General features: G+C 38.4%; 1 protein-coding gene across 1 annotated transcript; it reads right to left on the bottom strand.

Annotated features, from left to right (window-relative positions):
• Positions 1 to 4,612: 4,612 nt before the first annotated feature.
• Positions 4,613 to 6,186, bottom strand: LOC140827175 (uncharacterized). The gene is made up of 3 exons (XM_073189794.1): positions 5,789 to 6,186; positions 5,450 to 5,581; positions 4,613 to 4,976 (listed from the first exon to the last, which is right to left on the bottom strand). Exons 1-3 carry the CDS (start codon positions 6,184 to 6,186, stop codon positions 4,613 to 4,615), a joined length of 894 nt encoding a protein of 297 aa, XP_073045895.1.
• Between the last annotated feature and the right edge of the window lie 10,394 nt (positions 6,187 to 16,580).

Below are 16,580 nucleotides of genomic sequence, written 5' to 3'. Positions count from 1 at the left end.
TAAAAGTTTATTTTTGAGATATATGCGATATGTCTTGTGGCCACTTCCACTCATGGGATTGCAGCTTATGGGATTATTACTTCATCCGGTGGCTACTGACCGGTTCATGTTCATGTATGGGTACGGATATCCAGTCCAAGGGCTGTGATGATCTCTACCGCCCAGTATACAGTGGTTTAGTCTGATCAGACGATTCAGTTCATGTTATGGGCCACTTGCGTAGAACATATTATCAACAGAAAATTATGAAATGCTATTTTATGATAGAGCTCTATCGAGCAAACATTTCACTTACGATTTTTCAGTTATGCACGTATTTATAATTATTCATGAAGCGATTTTGACGTTACGCTTTACGATATGATATCTCTACATGGCATGAAATTTTATGATATATTTACTTGTTATCTACGAAATATGCATGCTGAGTCTTTAGACTCACTAGACTTGATTGTTGTAGGTACTGATGAGGTCGGGACCGAGGGCGGGGACGAGTGAGCCATCTTGGGTCGGCAGTAGTAGGAACCCGAGGATCTCATTTTCAGCACTTATTATTTTTATTCCAAACTCAGTTTTTATTTTGTTGAATTATTTTAAGTTTTTGTTTTGAATACGTTTTACTTCCGCTGATACTTTGAACATTTAACCTTTTTATCAGTTTATTTTATGAATGAGGCAAGTTATGTACTTTTAAAGAAAATTTTTTAAATTATTCCGCAAATTTTCAAATAAGAATTTCGGGCCTCTACAATTGGTATCAGAGCCTATGTTCTTGTAAAGGGTTGTACTACTACTGACCTCGAGAAGCTCACAAAGTCACGTCTTCGGTCTGTAAGTTTTACGTTTACGCATTTCTTTTAAAGCATCAAATATTTTAACATGTTTTCATGAAATATTTTACGTTCAGATTTTGATTACGCAGTATTTATTTAAATTTAAAGAAAAAATATATATTATGCATGTTAGTTACGTATGGGTTATGTATGGAACAGTATGCCTCCTAGACATGTTCTTGAGTGCACGAGAGATGATGAGCCTCTCCAGGAGGACGGGGAGAATCAAAGGCAGGAGAGAGATTTACCTCCTCCACCTCCACCAACATGAATGACCGGATGTTAGCTGGGATGACTCAGTTCTTCGCACAGTTTGCGGAGAACAATGTTGTGGCAACCAGGCAGGCAGGGCCCGAGGCTACCTATGAGCGGTTCATGAAGATGAGGCCAAAAGAGTTCTCAAGGACGACAGATCCCATGATTGTCGAGGGATGGATTATGTCCCTCGAGGTTATCTTCGAGTTCATGGGGCTTGGAGATGAGGACAGAGTTCGTTGTGCGACCTATCTGTTGGGAGGAGACGCTCGCTTATGGTGGGAAGGAGCATCCGTAGCCTTGAATGTGGCTACTCTAAGCTGGACGAGCTTTACAGAGGTATTTTACTCTAAATATTTTACTGACGAGGTGCATGCCAGGTTGACGAGGGAGTTCATGACACTGAGGCAGGTAGATTTGACTGTTACGGAGTTCATCCGTAACTTTGAGATGAGTTGTCATTTCGTGCCCCTGATTACGAATGATGCTGGAGCCAAACTGAGGCATTTTTTGGATGGTCTACGGCCGATCTTGCGCCGTGGTGTTAGGGTGGCTGGCCCTACTGGAAGGGGATTGATTAAGGTGCCCGAATACGCAACGGAAGTTTCAAAATTTGTTTTTCAAGGCAAAAATCGAGCACCTCAATATACTAGTGTGTAGCAAATACAAAAACACCAAAATGTCATACATAGGGTGTTTAGAAATCTTTACCTATCAATCTCTTTAGATTGATGATGGCTCCAACTAAGGTGTAAACACCTTAGCTCTTGAATGGCAAGAAGATCTACAAGCCTCCTCCTTTCTTCAAAATTAGGCCCACCACCAACTAGCTAGAACCCTTCTTATTTTGCACTAGAAAAATAAAAAGATTTGTCAAGGAGAAGTATTTTCTATCCTCAACAATTGAAGAAGAAAATTGAGAGAAAAATGAGGGAGAAGACTCTCCAAAATTTCGGCCATAGCATGTCTCATGAAGGGGAGGATGAGTTGTCTTGGTTGTGAGAAAAGTTAAAACCACTTTTAGCATGACAAGCCTTGGAGATTGAAAAAGTAGTCTCCCAACTCTTCACCACCCATGGATACATTTCTTATTTGGTTTTTAACAATTAAAAAAAACCCATGGACTTAATTTAATTATCTCAAACAAATTTGAGACTAATTAAACATTACTTGAATTTACTCAAGCCACTAGTTGAATAATTATTTTACTATTGGGCTCTACAAAGTCCGGTTACGACGCTCCGAAACACCATTCAACTGCGGTGTAGCGGGCGGAGTCCACTGCGAGAAAATCTCATTCTCCCTAAGATACTTTTGGTGTAACACTCGTGACTAAAATGCATAATTAGTGCGGAAGCTTTAAAATATAATTTGGAGAAAATGTGTAATTTAAAGAAATTTGGGCAGTATCTCCCCGTAAATAGGACATGCCACCTGTCTCAAGCAACATATAAAATACATGCAAAAGATTTTCATATTCATGAGATACCATTTAATATAGTATCTACACATATTTCTACTTCAAATACAAAAACAAGGTTTACAATATTTCCCAAGATAACCATAACCATAACATAACAAAATAGCATCCAATTGAAATCTCCAAAGCTTGTCATATTCTTTTCTCTCGCTTCGACAACTCAGGAATGCTCAGTCTTTCTTTCTTGTGCCTGCATCACATGAACATAGCTGGAATGAGTATAAAAATCAGCAAATGGAATCAATACTAACAAGATACATACATATCATTTTATTGATAAACATAAAATGGGTAGCCTCAATTTCATTTTCTTGAAAACATTATCCATTTCATTTCATAAATTTCGAATCATCATTAATATCATCCGTCAAGAATCATAATACAACAATACATAGGGATGATATTCATTTCATTGATCAACTGAAGAATTGATAGTTCTTATAAGATAGTTCATTCATTGCTAACCATCTTCGTAAAAATGAATCTTATAGGAGGGACACGTACCTCTGCATAAAATGCATCTTATAAGAGAGCACATGTTTTTATCGTTAATTGGCTAATCACATTGCGGATTCAGAATTGCCAGAGGCAACACCGCTACTATCACTATCAATCCAATCATTCAATCATATAAAACTTTATTCAAGCATTTTATCAAACATCTTTGAGGCATCATAAATAGTTTAACTCCTTTCATTCGAAAATACATATAATTACACTACCATATATACATATTTACACACACACACACACACACACACACACATATATATATATATATATATATATATATATATATATATATATATATCACGAATGGAATTTGAAAGGAGTTAACGTCATAAAATCATCAAAACACATACATATAAGATCATATGGTGCATTCAAGAAATGATTCCACTTACAACACTTGGAGCACTTGGTTTCCTATAAACCTTGACGATGATCCTACAACAATAAACCCAATAACTAACCATCAACACCAAAATAATAACATTAGATGACCATTTAACCCAATACATCTATCACAACTATTAACCCTAACTCAACCATCTTCAATAACTCAAGAACAAGAAGAAATGCACTTACCTTTGCTCCTTTCGTTAAAAAGATGAAGTTCCAACTCCGGATTGAAAATTAATTGATCGAAAGAAATGATAAGAATAAAATGAAGAACCCTAGCTTGGAATCGTTGGAGAAGAGAAAGAAAAGAAAAGAAATGTGGAAAAGTTGTGTCTCAACCGATTTTATACCTTAAAACACCCAAAAAACGTTTTTTGTACTGCTTTGGGTGCTCGGACGGTCATAAACTACCGCCCTAGCGCGGACTATACTGTCCAAGACCAAAATTCCAGAACCTGTGGTGCTCGAGCGGTCATTTCTTACCGCTCGGGCGCCGCTCTGCGCACAGGCGCCTCAAAGATCGCCTCCGAACCGTCTCTTCCCTTCATAATTTGGAAAGATGGTAAACAAAAAAGTTGTAGCTCTATGTCTTTGTTTGCATCTCCAATTAGCCTCATGGCATTTGAAAGTCTGAGTAAAGAGTTATGCTCAATCTCCCAACATGTGTCATTGGAGGAACGACGACACACACGACAAACTTCGGAGCACTTTTGGCTAGTCTTCCACAATGATTTGAACAAAACTCAAAACAAGAAAGTTATAGCCTTATGTCTTAGCTTTCTAATGGAAGTGGCCTCACATCATTCGGATCAATATACAAAACATTATGCCAAAAACCACAACTACTGCCACATTTTCATACCGTTTTAGCACTTCCATTACCTACTTAGCAAAAGATCAGCTTTCTATTCTACCCATACATTCTCTGCTTCATTCTATATCATTCAATACCATTCATATCATATATTAAAACCATAAACCATCACCATTACATCACATATCCCCAAACGATCATCATAATAAACCATAAAAGGGATAATGACCATACTTAATCATAATCATTACCTTACATCATATGCATACGAATGTCTGGGCGTTACAATTCTCCCCTCCTTAAGAAATTTCGTCCCCGAAATTGCCATTACTGTGCGAATAACTCAGGATATCGCTGCTTTATTTCCTCCTCTGGTTCCCATGTTGCTTCTTCAACCAACTGATTATGCCAAAGAATCTTGATAATGCCGATCTCCTTATTCCTTAGTACTTTAACCTTGCGATCTAAAATCTGGATTGGTACTTCTTGATAAGTCATGTTCGGCATCAGATCCAACGCTTCATGTCTGAGAACATGGGAATGGTTCGAGATGTACTTTCTGAGCATTGAGACGTGAAATACATTGTGGACTCTATCCAAGTCCGGCGGTAAGGCTACACGATATGCTCTTTCTCCTATCCTGTCCAGAATTTCAAATAGGCCGATAAATCTTGGGCTCAGCTTTCCTTTCCTGCCAAATCTCATAATGCCTTTGAGAGGAGCAATTTTGATAAAAACATGATTTCCAACTTCAAATGCCTTCTTCTGTTATCGTCCTAAGTTTTCTTTCTGGTTTGGGTCGTCTTCATTCTGTCCTGGATTAAAGTAATCACATCAGCTGTCTGTTGGACCACTTCTGGTCCTAACATCTTTCTTTCACCGACTTCATCCCAGTTCAATGGTGATCTACATTTCCTGCCGTACAATGCCTTGTATGGTGCCATGCCAATCGTCGCCTGATAACTATTGTTATATGTAAATTCAGCAAGTGGCAATTTAGAATCCCAGCTACCAGGAAAGTCAATCGTGCAGGCTCGTAGCATATCTTCAAGAATCTGAATCACCCTCTCTGACTGCCCGTCACTCTGAGGATGATAAGCTATACAAAAATCCAACTTGGTTCCCAAGGCTCTGTGCAATCTCTTCCAGAATTCAGAAGTAAACCTTGGGTCACGATCAAATACAATTGACACAGGAATACCATGAAGTCTCACAATCTCAGCTACATAGACTTCAGCAAAATGGTTCATTGTAAACGTTGTCTTGATCGGAAGAAAATGAGCCGACTTGGTTAACCTGTCAACAATCACTCAAATGGAGTTGTAACCCTTTGGTGTTCTTGGAAGTCCCGTTACAAAGTCCATAGTGATGTGCTCCCACTTCCACTGAGGTATTGGGAGGGATTGCAAAGTTCCAGAAGGTCTTTGATGCACAATCTTTACCTACTGACATGTTAGACATTCGGATATAAACTTTGCGATGTCACTTTTCATACCTGGTCACCAGTAGAGACGTCGGAGATCCTGATATATCTTTGTGCTACCTGGATGTATCGAGTATGGCGCGGTATGAGCCTCTGTCAAAACATCCCGTCGAATGTCATCACCACTTGGAACACATATCCAACCACTAAATGTTAACAAATCATCAGTGTTCATCGCAAACTCTGTATTTCCTTTCTCATCAGCTTTAGATCGCAATTTCATCAACTGATTGTCATTAGGTTGCTCCCGTCGTATCCTATCTGTCAACGTAGGTCGAATAACCAAAGCTGAAAGTCTAGCGATGGTCCCTTGCTCTACTATAGCAATCTCGCTTATCTGAAGATCCAATAACAACGGCTCCTGAATCAATGAGCTCAAAGAACAAACTGACTTACGGCTCAAAGCATCTGCAACCATGTTTGCTTTACCTGGGTGGCAGCTAATGGTCACATCATAATCTTTAACAAGTTCTAACCACCTCCTCTGCCGCATATTGAGTTCCGTCTGAGAGAATAGATATTTCAAGCTCTTATGGTCTGTGAACACTTCACATTTCTCGCCACACAGATAATGCCTCCATATTTTCAATCCGAAGACCACTGCAGCCAACTCAAGATCGTGGGTGGGATAATTCTTCTCGTAATCCTTCAACTGACGAGAACCATAAGCGATTACTTTCCCACGCTACATCAGTACAGCTCCAAGTCGCATCTTTGACGCATCAGTGTAAACAATAAAATCTTCAGTACCACACGGAAGTGCTAGGTTAGGGGATGATGTCAACTTGTCTTTCAACACTTGAAATCCGTGTTGGCACTCGTTTGTCCACTCAAACTTCACCGCTTTTCTCGTCAGATTGGTTAATGGCAGGGCTATTTTGGAGAAATTGGCAATAAAACGTTGATAATAACCTGCAAAACCAAGAAAACTACGCACCTCGGAGACTGTTATAGGAATAGGCCATTGTTTAATCGCATCAATCTTCATGAGATCCACTGCAATGCCGTCTCTCGAAACAATATGGCCCAGAAATGATAAGTGCTCTTACCAGAATTCACACTTTTTCAACTTTGCGTATAACTGTTTTCCCTTAATAACTGCAATACAGTTCTGAGATGCTCGGCATGGAGTTCCTGAGTCTTGGAATAAATCAGGATATCATCAATCAAAACGATAATGAAGCTATCCAGATATGGCTTGAAGACTCGGTTCATTAGATCCATGAAGAGAGACAGAGCGTTCGTCAACCCGGATGACATGACTAAGAATTCATAATGACCATACCTGGTTCTGAATGCAGTTTTAGGGATGTCGGCTTACCTAACTTTCAGCTGATAATAAACAGAATGCAGGTCGATCTTAGAAAACACTGTCGCTCCATGTAACTGATCAAAGAGATCGTCAATCCTCGGTAATGGATATTTATTCTTGATCGTGGCTTTGTTGATTTCTCTATAATCAATGAACAACCGCAAATATCCATCTTTCTTTTTGACAAATAAAACTGGAGCTCCCCACAGAGAAGAACTCGGACGAATAAAGCCTTTGTCTAATAGATCCTGCAATTGTTACTTCAGTTCCTTCATTTCAGTCGGGGCCATTCGGTAAGGAGCTTTCGAAATCGGAGCAGTACTTGGAACCACGTCAATCACAAACTCAACTTCACAGTCAGGTGGTAATCCAGGCACATCATCTGCAAATACGTCAGGAAAATCCCGAACTACCTCAATCTCATTCAACTTCATCGTCATCTCAGTATTCACATCTATCACAACAGCTAAAAACCCCTGACACCCCTTTGATAACATTTCGTGAGCTTTGAGACAAGAAATATAAGGAGTGCCAAGCGAAATACCTGAACTTTGAAAAATCCCACTTTCATCATCTTCTGTAGGAAATAGCACCGTCTTAGCCACGCAGTCAATAACCGCATGATATGACGATAGCCAGTCCATTCCCAAAATAACATCAAACGCCACCATGGGAATAATAATAAGATCAGCAAAATAGATTTTCTCATTAACTTGCACTGTACAACTTTTAAGAATACTAGAAGGCCATATTTCGTCTCTCGATGGCAACAAAATACTATAGTGGAGGGGTTCAAAAGATGGAACAACATTCAAAGAGCGCAAGAAAGTTTCAGACATAAAGGAATGCGTAGCACCGGTGTCAATCAATGTAATAGCGGCCTTGCTTGAAATTAAGATAGTACCTGATATAACAGAAGAATCGGGATTTGCGCCTTCTTTGGTTATTGTGAAGATTCTGCCTTGAACCCTACCCTTCCCTTTCTCACCCTTCACTGGACAATTTTGATAATATGTCCAACACCTCCACAATGAAAGCATCGATTACTTCCAACCAAGCACTCACCTATATGCATTTTGCCACATTTTGGACATACAGGTCGATCATATGTAGGCGGTGGCATAAGAGCTTTGGGTCGATGCTCATCTTTTTCTTTCCTCCTGAACTTGCCCTTACCTTTCCATCCGGATCCTTGGCCTTTAGAAGAAAAATCTTGGCGCTTCAATTGTCTTTATCTTTCAATTTCCTTCTCGTCTTGCTCTGTCATCCTTGCTTTTTCAACAATCTCTTTATATGAAGCAGCTATAGACATTCGAACGTCTCTTTTAATTTCAGCTCGAACACCTCTAAGAAAATGCTCCCCTTTTTTGATGTCATTGCTAGCCAGATATGGGGCAAAATGACACCCCTCTTCAAATTTGAGAATATACTCTTACATTGACATATTTCCTTGCTTCAGTTATAGAAATTCCTTCACTTTCTGACTTCGAACATCTCGAGGAAAATATTTGCCGTAGAATAAATCTTTAAACTCCTGCCACTTGAGTGCCGAGACATGAATTAATATCTTGGTGGCGTCCCACCAAGTCCTCGCCGTCTTGGTCAGTAGAAAAATGGCACAGCTGACTCGATCATTATCGTCAAACTGCAGATAATCATAAATAGCCTCCACAGCTTTGACCCATTCCAAGGCGACCATGGGATCAGTGCTACCATCAAATTCTGGTGGCTTCATCTTACTAAATCTTTCGTATGCGCCCTCACTACCGGGCTCGGGTCTCACTTGCTCTCTCTCTTTCTCTCGCCCTGCATTCTGCATCCGTAAGAGCTGCTGAATTTGCTCGCCATGTACCTTGGCCTGTTCTTTCAGTAACTTGCTAAATTCACCAACCACTCTAGATGATGAACTATCCTCCCCTTCTGGTGCTTTACGCTTAGGCGGCATGATCCTGTGATACATATTAGTTTAAAACCATTTCCATACATAACATATCATTATTATTGAGGCTACACATCCATATTATATCAAATGATGCAGGTACATACATACCAAATTGTCGACAGCAGAGGAAGTCATATGCCAAATCATTGTTCCGAAAATCTCGGCTCTGATACCACTAAATGTAACACTCGTGACTAAAATGCATAATTAGTGCAAAAGCTTTAAAATATAATTTGGAGAAAATGTGTAATTTAAAGAGATTTGGGCAGCATCTCCCCGTAAATAGGACATGCCACCTGTCTCAAGCAACATATAAAATACATGCAAAAGATTTTCATATTCATGAGATACCATTTAATATAGTATCTACACATATTTCTACTTCAAATACCAAAACAAGGTTTACAATATTTCCCAAAATAACCATAACCATAACATAACAAAATAGCATCCAATTGAAATCTCCAAAGTTTGGCATATTCCTTTCTCTCGCTTCGACAACTCAGGAATGATCAGTCTTTCTTACATGTGCCTGCATCACATGAACATAGCTGGAATGGGTATAAAACTCAGCAAATGGAACCAATACTAACAAGATACATATATATCATTTTATTGATAAACATAAAATGGGTAGCCTCAATTTCATTTTCTTGAAAGCAGTATCCATTTCATTTCATAAATTTCGAATCATAATTAATATCATCCGTCAAGAATCATAATACAACAATACGTAGTGATGATATTCATTTCATTGATCAACTGAAGAATTGATAGTTCTTATAAGATAGTTCATCCATTGCTAACCCTCTTCGTAAAAACGAATCTTATAGGAGGGACACGTACCTCTGCATAAAATTCATCTTATAAGATAGCACATGTTTTCATCGTTAATTGGCCAATCACATTGCGGATTCAGAATTGCCAGAGGCAACACCGCTACTATCACTATCAATCCCATCATTCAATCATTTAAAACTTCATTCAAGCATTTTATCAAACATCTTTTAGGCATCATAAATAGTTTAACTCCTTTCATTCAAAAATGCATATTATTGCACTACCATATATACATATATATATATATATATATATATATATATATATATATATATATATATATATATATATATATATATATATATTTATATATATATATATATATATTTATATATATATATCATATTTATATATATATATATATATATATATATATATATATTTATATATATATATCATGAATAGAATTTGAAAGGAGTTAACGTCAGAAAATCATCAAAACACATACAAATAGGATCATGTGGTGCATTCAAGAAATGATTCCACTTACAACACTTGGAGCATTTGGTTTCCTAAACCTTGACGATGATCCTACAACAATAAACCCAATAACTAACCATCAACACCAAAATAATAACATTAGATGAACATTTAACCCAATACATCTATCACAACTATCAACCCTAACTCCACCATCTTCAATAACTCAAGAACAAGAAGAAATCCACTTACCTTTGCTCCTTTCGTTAAAAAGATGAAGTTCCAACTCCGGATTGAAGATTAATTTGCTTGATTGAAAGAAAGGATAAGAAGAAAATGAAGAACCCTAGCTTGGAATCGTTGGAGAAGTGAAAGAAAAGAAGAGGAATGAGGAAAAGTTGTGTCTCAACCGATTTTATACCTTAAAACACCCAAAACACGTTTTTTGTACAGCTCTGGGCGCTCGGGTGGTCATAAACTACCGCCCTAGCGCGGTCTATACTGTCCAAGACCAAAATTCCAGAACCTGTGGCGCTCGGGCGGTCATTTGTTACCGCTCGGGCGCCGCTCTGCGCACAGCCGCCTCAAAGATCGCCTCCGAAACGCCTCTTCCCTTCATAATTTGGAAAAATGGGAAACATTAAAGTAGTAGCTATATGTCTTTGCTTGCATCTCCAATTGGCCTCATGTCATTTGAAGGTCTGAGTAATGAGTTATGCTCAATCTCCCAACATGTGTCATTGGAGGATCGACGACACACACGACAAACTTCGGGGCCCTTTTGGCTAGTCTTCCACAATGATTTGAACAAAACTCAAAACAAGAAAGTTATAGCCTTATTTCTTAGCTTTCTAATGGAAGTGGCCTCACATCATTCGGATCAATATACAAAACATTATGCTAAAATCCACAACTACTGCCACATTTTCATACCGTTTTAGCACTTCCATTACCTACTTAGCCAAATATCAGCTTTCTATTCTACCCATACATTCTCTGTTTCATTCTATATCATTCAATATCATTCATATCATATCTTAAAACCATAAACCATCAACTTTACATCAAATATCCCCAAACGATCATCATAATAAACCATAAAAGTGATAATGACCATACTTAATCATAATCATTACCTTACATCATATGCATACGAATGTCTGGGCGTTACACATGGAACTCGGCACTCAAGTACTCACCACCTAGATCCGATCGAAGTGTCTTGATGCTTCATCCCAACCGTTTCTCTACTTCACTTCTGAATACTTTTAACCTTTCAAAGGCTTCAGAATTGTATTTCGTCAAATACACATACCCATACCTCGAAAAGTCATCGGTAAAGGTGATGAAGTATGCATGTCCATGCTTAGTGGTGATGCTAAGTTGACCGCACACATCGGTATGGATCAAATCCAATAACCCTTTGGCTCGCTCCACATGGCCCTTAAAGGGAATTTCGGTCATTTTCCTTTCAGACAGGATTCACAAGTCATGAGAGCATTAATATCAGACATATCAAACATGCCTACTCCCACTAGCTTGTTCATCCTTCTTAGGGAAATATGTCCTAATCGATCATGCCATAATTGTGCCGAATTTAGAGTATCTTGTTTTCGCTTGTTTGTTGTTGTTATTGTTTGGGCATTCTTTAGTGTAATATCTTTCAATTTTAAGGTGTAGAGATCGTTTTCAAGTTCTCCAGTACCAATTAAACATTCATTCTTGTAAATGTTGCAAAAACTTTTGCTAAATAAACAAGAATATCCATCTTTATCTAGCATAGAAATGGAAACAATGTTTTTCACCAATTCAAGTACAAACAAAACATCTCATAAAATTAACTTAAAATCATTGTTAAAAAATAAGCAAACATCTCCTACGACCTTGGCAGCAACTCTTGCTCCATTGCACATCCTCAAAAAGGTCTCACCTTCCTTGAGCCTCCTACTTCTTCCCATCACTTGCAAATCATTACATAGATGTGAGCCACAGCCAGTATCCAATACCCAAGATATAGAGTTAATTGAAATGTTTACTTCAATATAGAACATACCATTTCCAGAACTCTTCTGGGCAAGATATTCCCTGCAGTTACGCCTCCAATGTCCAGGCTTCTTGCAGTGATGACAGATGTCAATAGTCTTGTCAGCCTTCACTTTTGTGGCTGCCACAGCGGAACTCGGAGTCTGCCTCTTCAAAAGCACGCTCTTCTTGGGACGTTGGAAAGAACGCTTCTTTCCCTTCCCAGGTGGACCAGTCTTCGTACCAGAAGAAGAGCCCACATAAAGAACTGGCTTCTCTTTCTTGATGGTGGACTCAAAGGTCACAAGCATGTTAACCAACTCCTCAAGGGTCAGCTCCATCTTGTTCATATTGAAATTCACCACAAAAGGATCAAACGAGCTAGGTAGTGACAAGAGCAACACGTCGGTGGTCAACTCCGAAGGCATCATCAGATCCATGCCAACGAGCTTGTCCACGAGCCCAATCAACTTCAGGCCATGCTCATGGACCAAGGCCCCATCTCACATGCGCAAAGTGATCAACTATTTGACGGTAGCATTCCTAAGAGTTCGAGTCTGCTCACCAAAGAGCTCCTTGAGACGCAAATGAATGTCAGCAGCATTCTTTGCATCCTCAAAACGCCTCTGCAGCTCATCATTCATATAAATCTGCATATAGCACCAGGCTTTCAAGTCATGGTCACACCATTCCTTCTAAGTCTGCAATTCCTCAGGAGTGCAGTCAGTCGGAGCCTCAACAGGGGGCGACTCAGTCAGTGTATATGCAATCATTTTACAAATTCAAGACTATCTTTAGGTTTCTTAGCCAAGTGAGGTAGTTAGGTCGGGTTAATACGTGTTTGTCGAGTATTGAAGATAGCGGATTTCGAATCGAAGACATTGTCTAAAATGTACTGAAAAGTAAAACAGATAAATTTTAATGACTATTTTAAAATATTTAGTAAGATATAAAGTCTGGAATTTTACTTTATAAATGTTTACTCCCACTGTTTTGACATCTTTCAATACCCTCTAGTGAAAACGGGAAACTCCTTTCCTCAGTACGCAAGGTCCAATTAGCGAATTATGATCTCGAATAATATCAGCCAATCATAATTCCTAAAAGTTAGTTCCAATTGCATCACTATGCAACCCTCTACGTAAACTTTTGTCTCACGTTTGATTAGGACCCAATAATATGACGTCGTTCATCTTTACGTGTCAAGCCTTACCCATCGATGTTGAACCTTAATGGACGGTCGCCATGAGTTCCCTCAATAATATGAGTCGAAATCATGGGAGTTCCACGTAGTTCACATCACAATGTCAATGGATGTCACAGCTTTCCAGCACCCAAGCCCCCCTCCCCCCAAATAATATGAGCCGAACCCCGAGCACGGGTAGCGTTCATCATGCACCCATTGTCGATGGAAGACATGAAAATTATAAACAAATTTATAATTACCCTTTTTGGGCTTGATGTTAATTTTGAATCTTATTCAAAATGAGGGTTTTTAATTTTGAAAGGTCTCATCATTAATTTTATTTAAAAAACTCGTCATGTTTGATCGTATGTTTGCCGGATTCATGCAACTTTGTTATTATCATAATAATAACGCACATACTCATTATTTATAACATATCATGCATATATTATAAACTGTAAACTAAACAAGGATGATCAATTGGCTCAAAACTAATGGCCCGTGTGAGCTAAGCACGGGCCTAGATCCAATTCTAGGGAAATGCAAGGGATGCAAATGCAACTATTACATAAGCTTCCAATATTTACATGTCTTCGATCTTCATAATCATCAAGGCCACTATCTTCCAATCTTGATATTTCACTATACTAAAATTTACAAATAAATATATATGGCAAATAGGGATACATCTCATGGGGTGGGAACATGCCATAAACCAAGCCCACTTTAAATTTGATAATTATTACAATCATTCAACACAAAATATCATAGCATACACCTAGCAAATAGGGCTTTGGATTTTGATCATCCTTCATGCAGAATATCACATATCATACACCATCAATTAATTGTCACAATAATTAATTGATCCAATATTATATATGTTGATCCAATCACTAACCGCCACGATTATAAACTAAATTAACAAAGTATACGAACACCTTTTTCTACTTTCTAATTACTTTATTTATAACTGAATTTCTTGTAAATCACCATTTACCATAAATAATTAAAGTCCAACTTAAATTATTTATTTCATGGGAAAATATCTGCAAATTTTGTAAATTTAAACTTAAGGGCCCAAAAAATCATTTTTCACCAAAAACATTTTGGCCCATTTAAATTTCACAAATATGTTAGCCATCTAATGGCCCAACAACGTCAAGGCCCATGACACTTTTATAATCCAAAACACTTTTGGAAACCCTAGTCGTCATCGCTGTCGCCAGATTCCGGCCAAATTTTTTTTTAATTTTAAAGAAGGGGTTCGGGGGCTGGGGGCTGCCCTTGCTGCCCGAAATTGGCTACCCCTCGGGCAGCCCGAGCTGCCCAAAACAAGCAGCAACTTGCTGCCCGAAATTTCCCCAAAGAAGGCCTTGATTTTTCTTGCAAAAACTCATCTCATGCGGTTAGAAATCGACCTCAATATAATATTATGTATATGCTACACAAAATAGTATCCTTAGCTCATGATACCACTTGAAAGGGGATCGATTAAGGTGCCCGAATACACAACGGAAGTTTCAAAATTTGTTTTGCAAGGCAAAATTTGACCACCTCAATATACTAGTGTGTAGCAAATACAAAAACACCAAAATGTCATACATAGGGTGTAATGCCCGTAATTTTAATCCTAGTAATCTATAATTATTGAGTTATAATTTGATATGATTATGAAAGGATTAACCGAGACACGATTTGAGGTAACGTGTGAAAATGTATGTGCGAGGACAGTACCATCGGCGCACATGCGCGACATTAGACGCGCATATGCGCGAATTGGACAGTAGGTCTCGCGCATATGCGCGACAGGAGGGCGCGCATATGCGCGAGCTGTGCGATGGGACAAAGAAAATTCCAGTAGGTCTCGCGCATATGCGCGAGGTAAGTCGCGCATATGCGCGAGCTACCAAAGCCGAGACCCGAAGGTCTCGCGCATATGCGCCAGTAATGTCGCGCATATGCGCGAGACATGCAGAAGGAGAAATGGACAGTTGGCTTAGTTTGCAAAGTTGGTATATATATATATATACAAAACATACGAAATCATTTAGAATCAGAAAAGAATCGAGGAAAGGTCTCTGTGAAGTTGTGAAAAATCCTTACGCCTTTTGTGAAAAATCCGTCCGTCTGATTTTGAATCTGACTGCAGTACTGTGTTCATATAAACACAGGCTACAACTGGACGTAAGTGTTGCTATGTTTTGACATGTTTTGAAATTATGATATTGTCAGAATTGAATGGAACTCATATATGATGTTCTTGACATATTAGACATCGTAGAATCGAAGTCAGATTGAGAAACGGACTGATTATAAAATTGTTATGAATTTTTAGGGTATATTGATTTATACCAGACAGATTTGAATTGTGATGGGATTACGGATTGTATTGAATATGGGTTATGGATTGTAATTAATATCTGGTGATATGGTATTGACGGGAATATTGAAATTATACCGTTATGCCGTTGATTTTGAATTAAATCCAGATTGATCAGATTGTTATTGATTTGAAAGGTATATTGACATGAGATTATTGATATTGTCATTACCAGACAGACTGTGAATTCAGGACTTCGACTGAGCCAGAAACCGACGAAAGAAAGGTATAAGTCAATGTGGTATTGGGAGATCGACTTGAGTCGGTTAGACTTGAGTTTCCCTAAATCACATACTTTACTTTATTGCATTGATTTGATTGATATACTTGTTCTCTTGATTATAGATAGCAGGTATTAGACGAGTAGTCTTATGACAGAAGTGCCTGATAGTGGTGGGATCACCACGGACACATTGCACGATGTCATGAGATATTGTTTTGGCGGAAGTGCCATAGTCTGCTACTGGATAATTGGCTATCGATATGGATAGAATTATAGCTCATTCTATTACTGGTGATCAGTATTGTATCGATGTGGATAGAATTATAACTTCTTCTATTACTGTTGATCGATGTTATATCGATGTGGATAGAATCAGAGTTTCTTCTATTACTGGTGATCGATACTATACGGATGTGGATAGAAACAGAGCTTCTTCTATTACTGGTGATCGATACTATATCGACGTGGATAGAACTGGAGTCTT

Source organism: Primulina eburnea, chromosome 3, assembly GCF_022965805.1.
Source record: "Primulina eburnea isolate SZY01 chromosome 3, ASM2296580v1, whole genome shotgun sequence".
NCBI classification, from domain to species: domain Eukaryota; kingdom Viridiplantae; phylum Streptophyta; class Magnoliopsida; order Lamiales; family Gesneriaceae; genus Primulina; species Primulina eburnea.
Note: the sequence above shows the minus strand (reverse complement) of the source record. Positions and strands in the feature narration are given on the sequence as shown.

Coding starts and splice junctions, on each gene's coding strand:
- LOC140827175 (XM_073189794.1), bottom strand. CDS start 6,186: ATGGTTGCAGATGCTTTGAGCCGTAAGTCAGTTTGTTCTTTGAGCTCA. Junction 5,582..5,788: donor GATCTCCGACGTCTCTACTG/GTGACCAGGTAT, acceptor GATTGTTGACAG/GTTAACCAAGTCGGCTCATT. Junction 4,977..5,449: donor GTATTTGATCGTGACCCAAG/GTTTACTTCTGA, acceptor GAGATTTGGCAG/GAAAGGAAAGCTGAGCCCAA.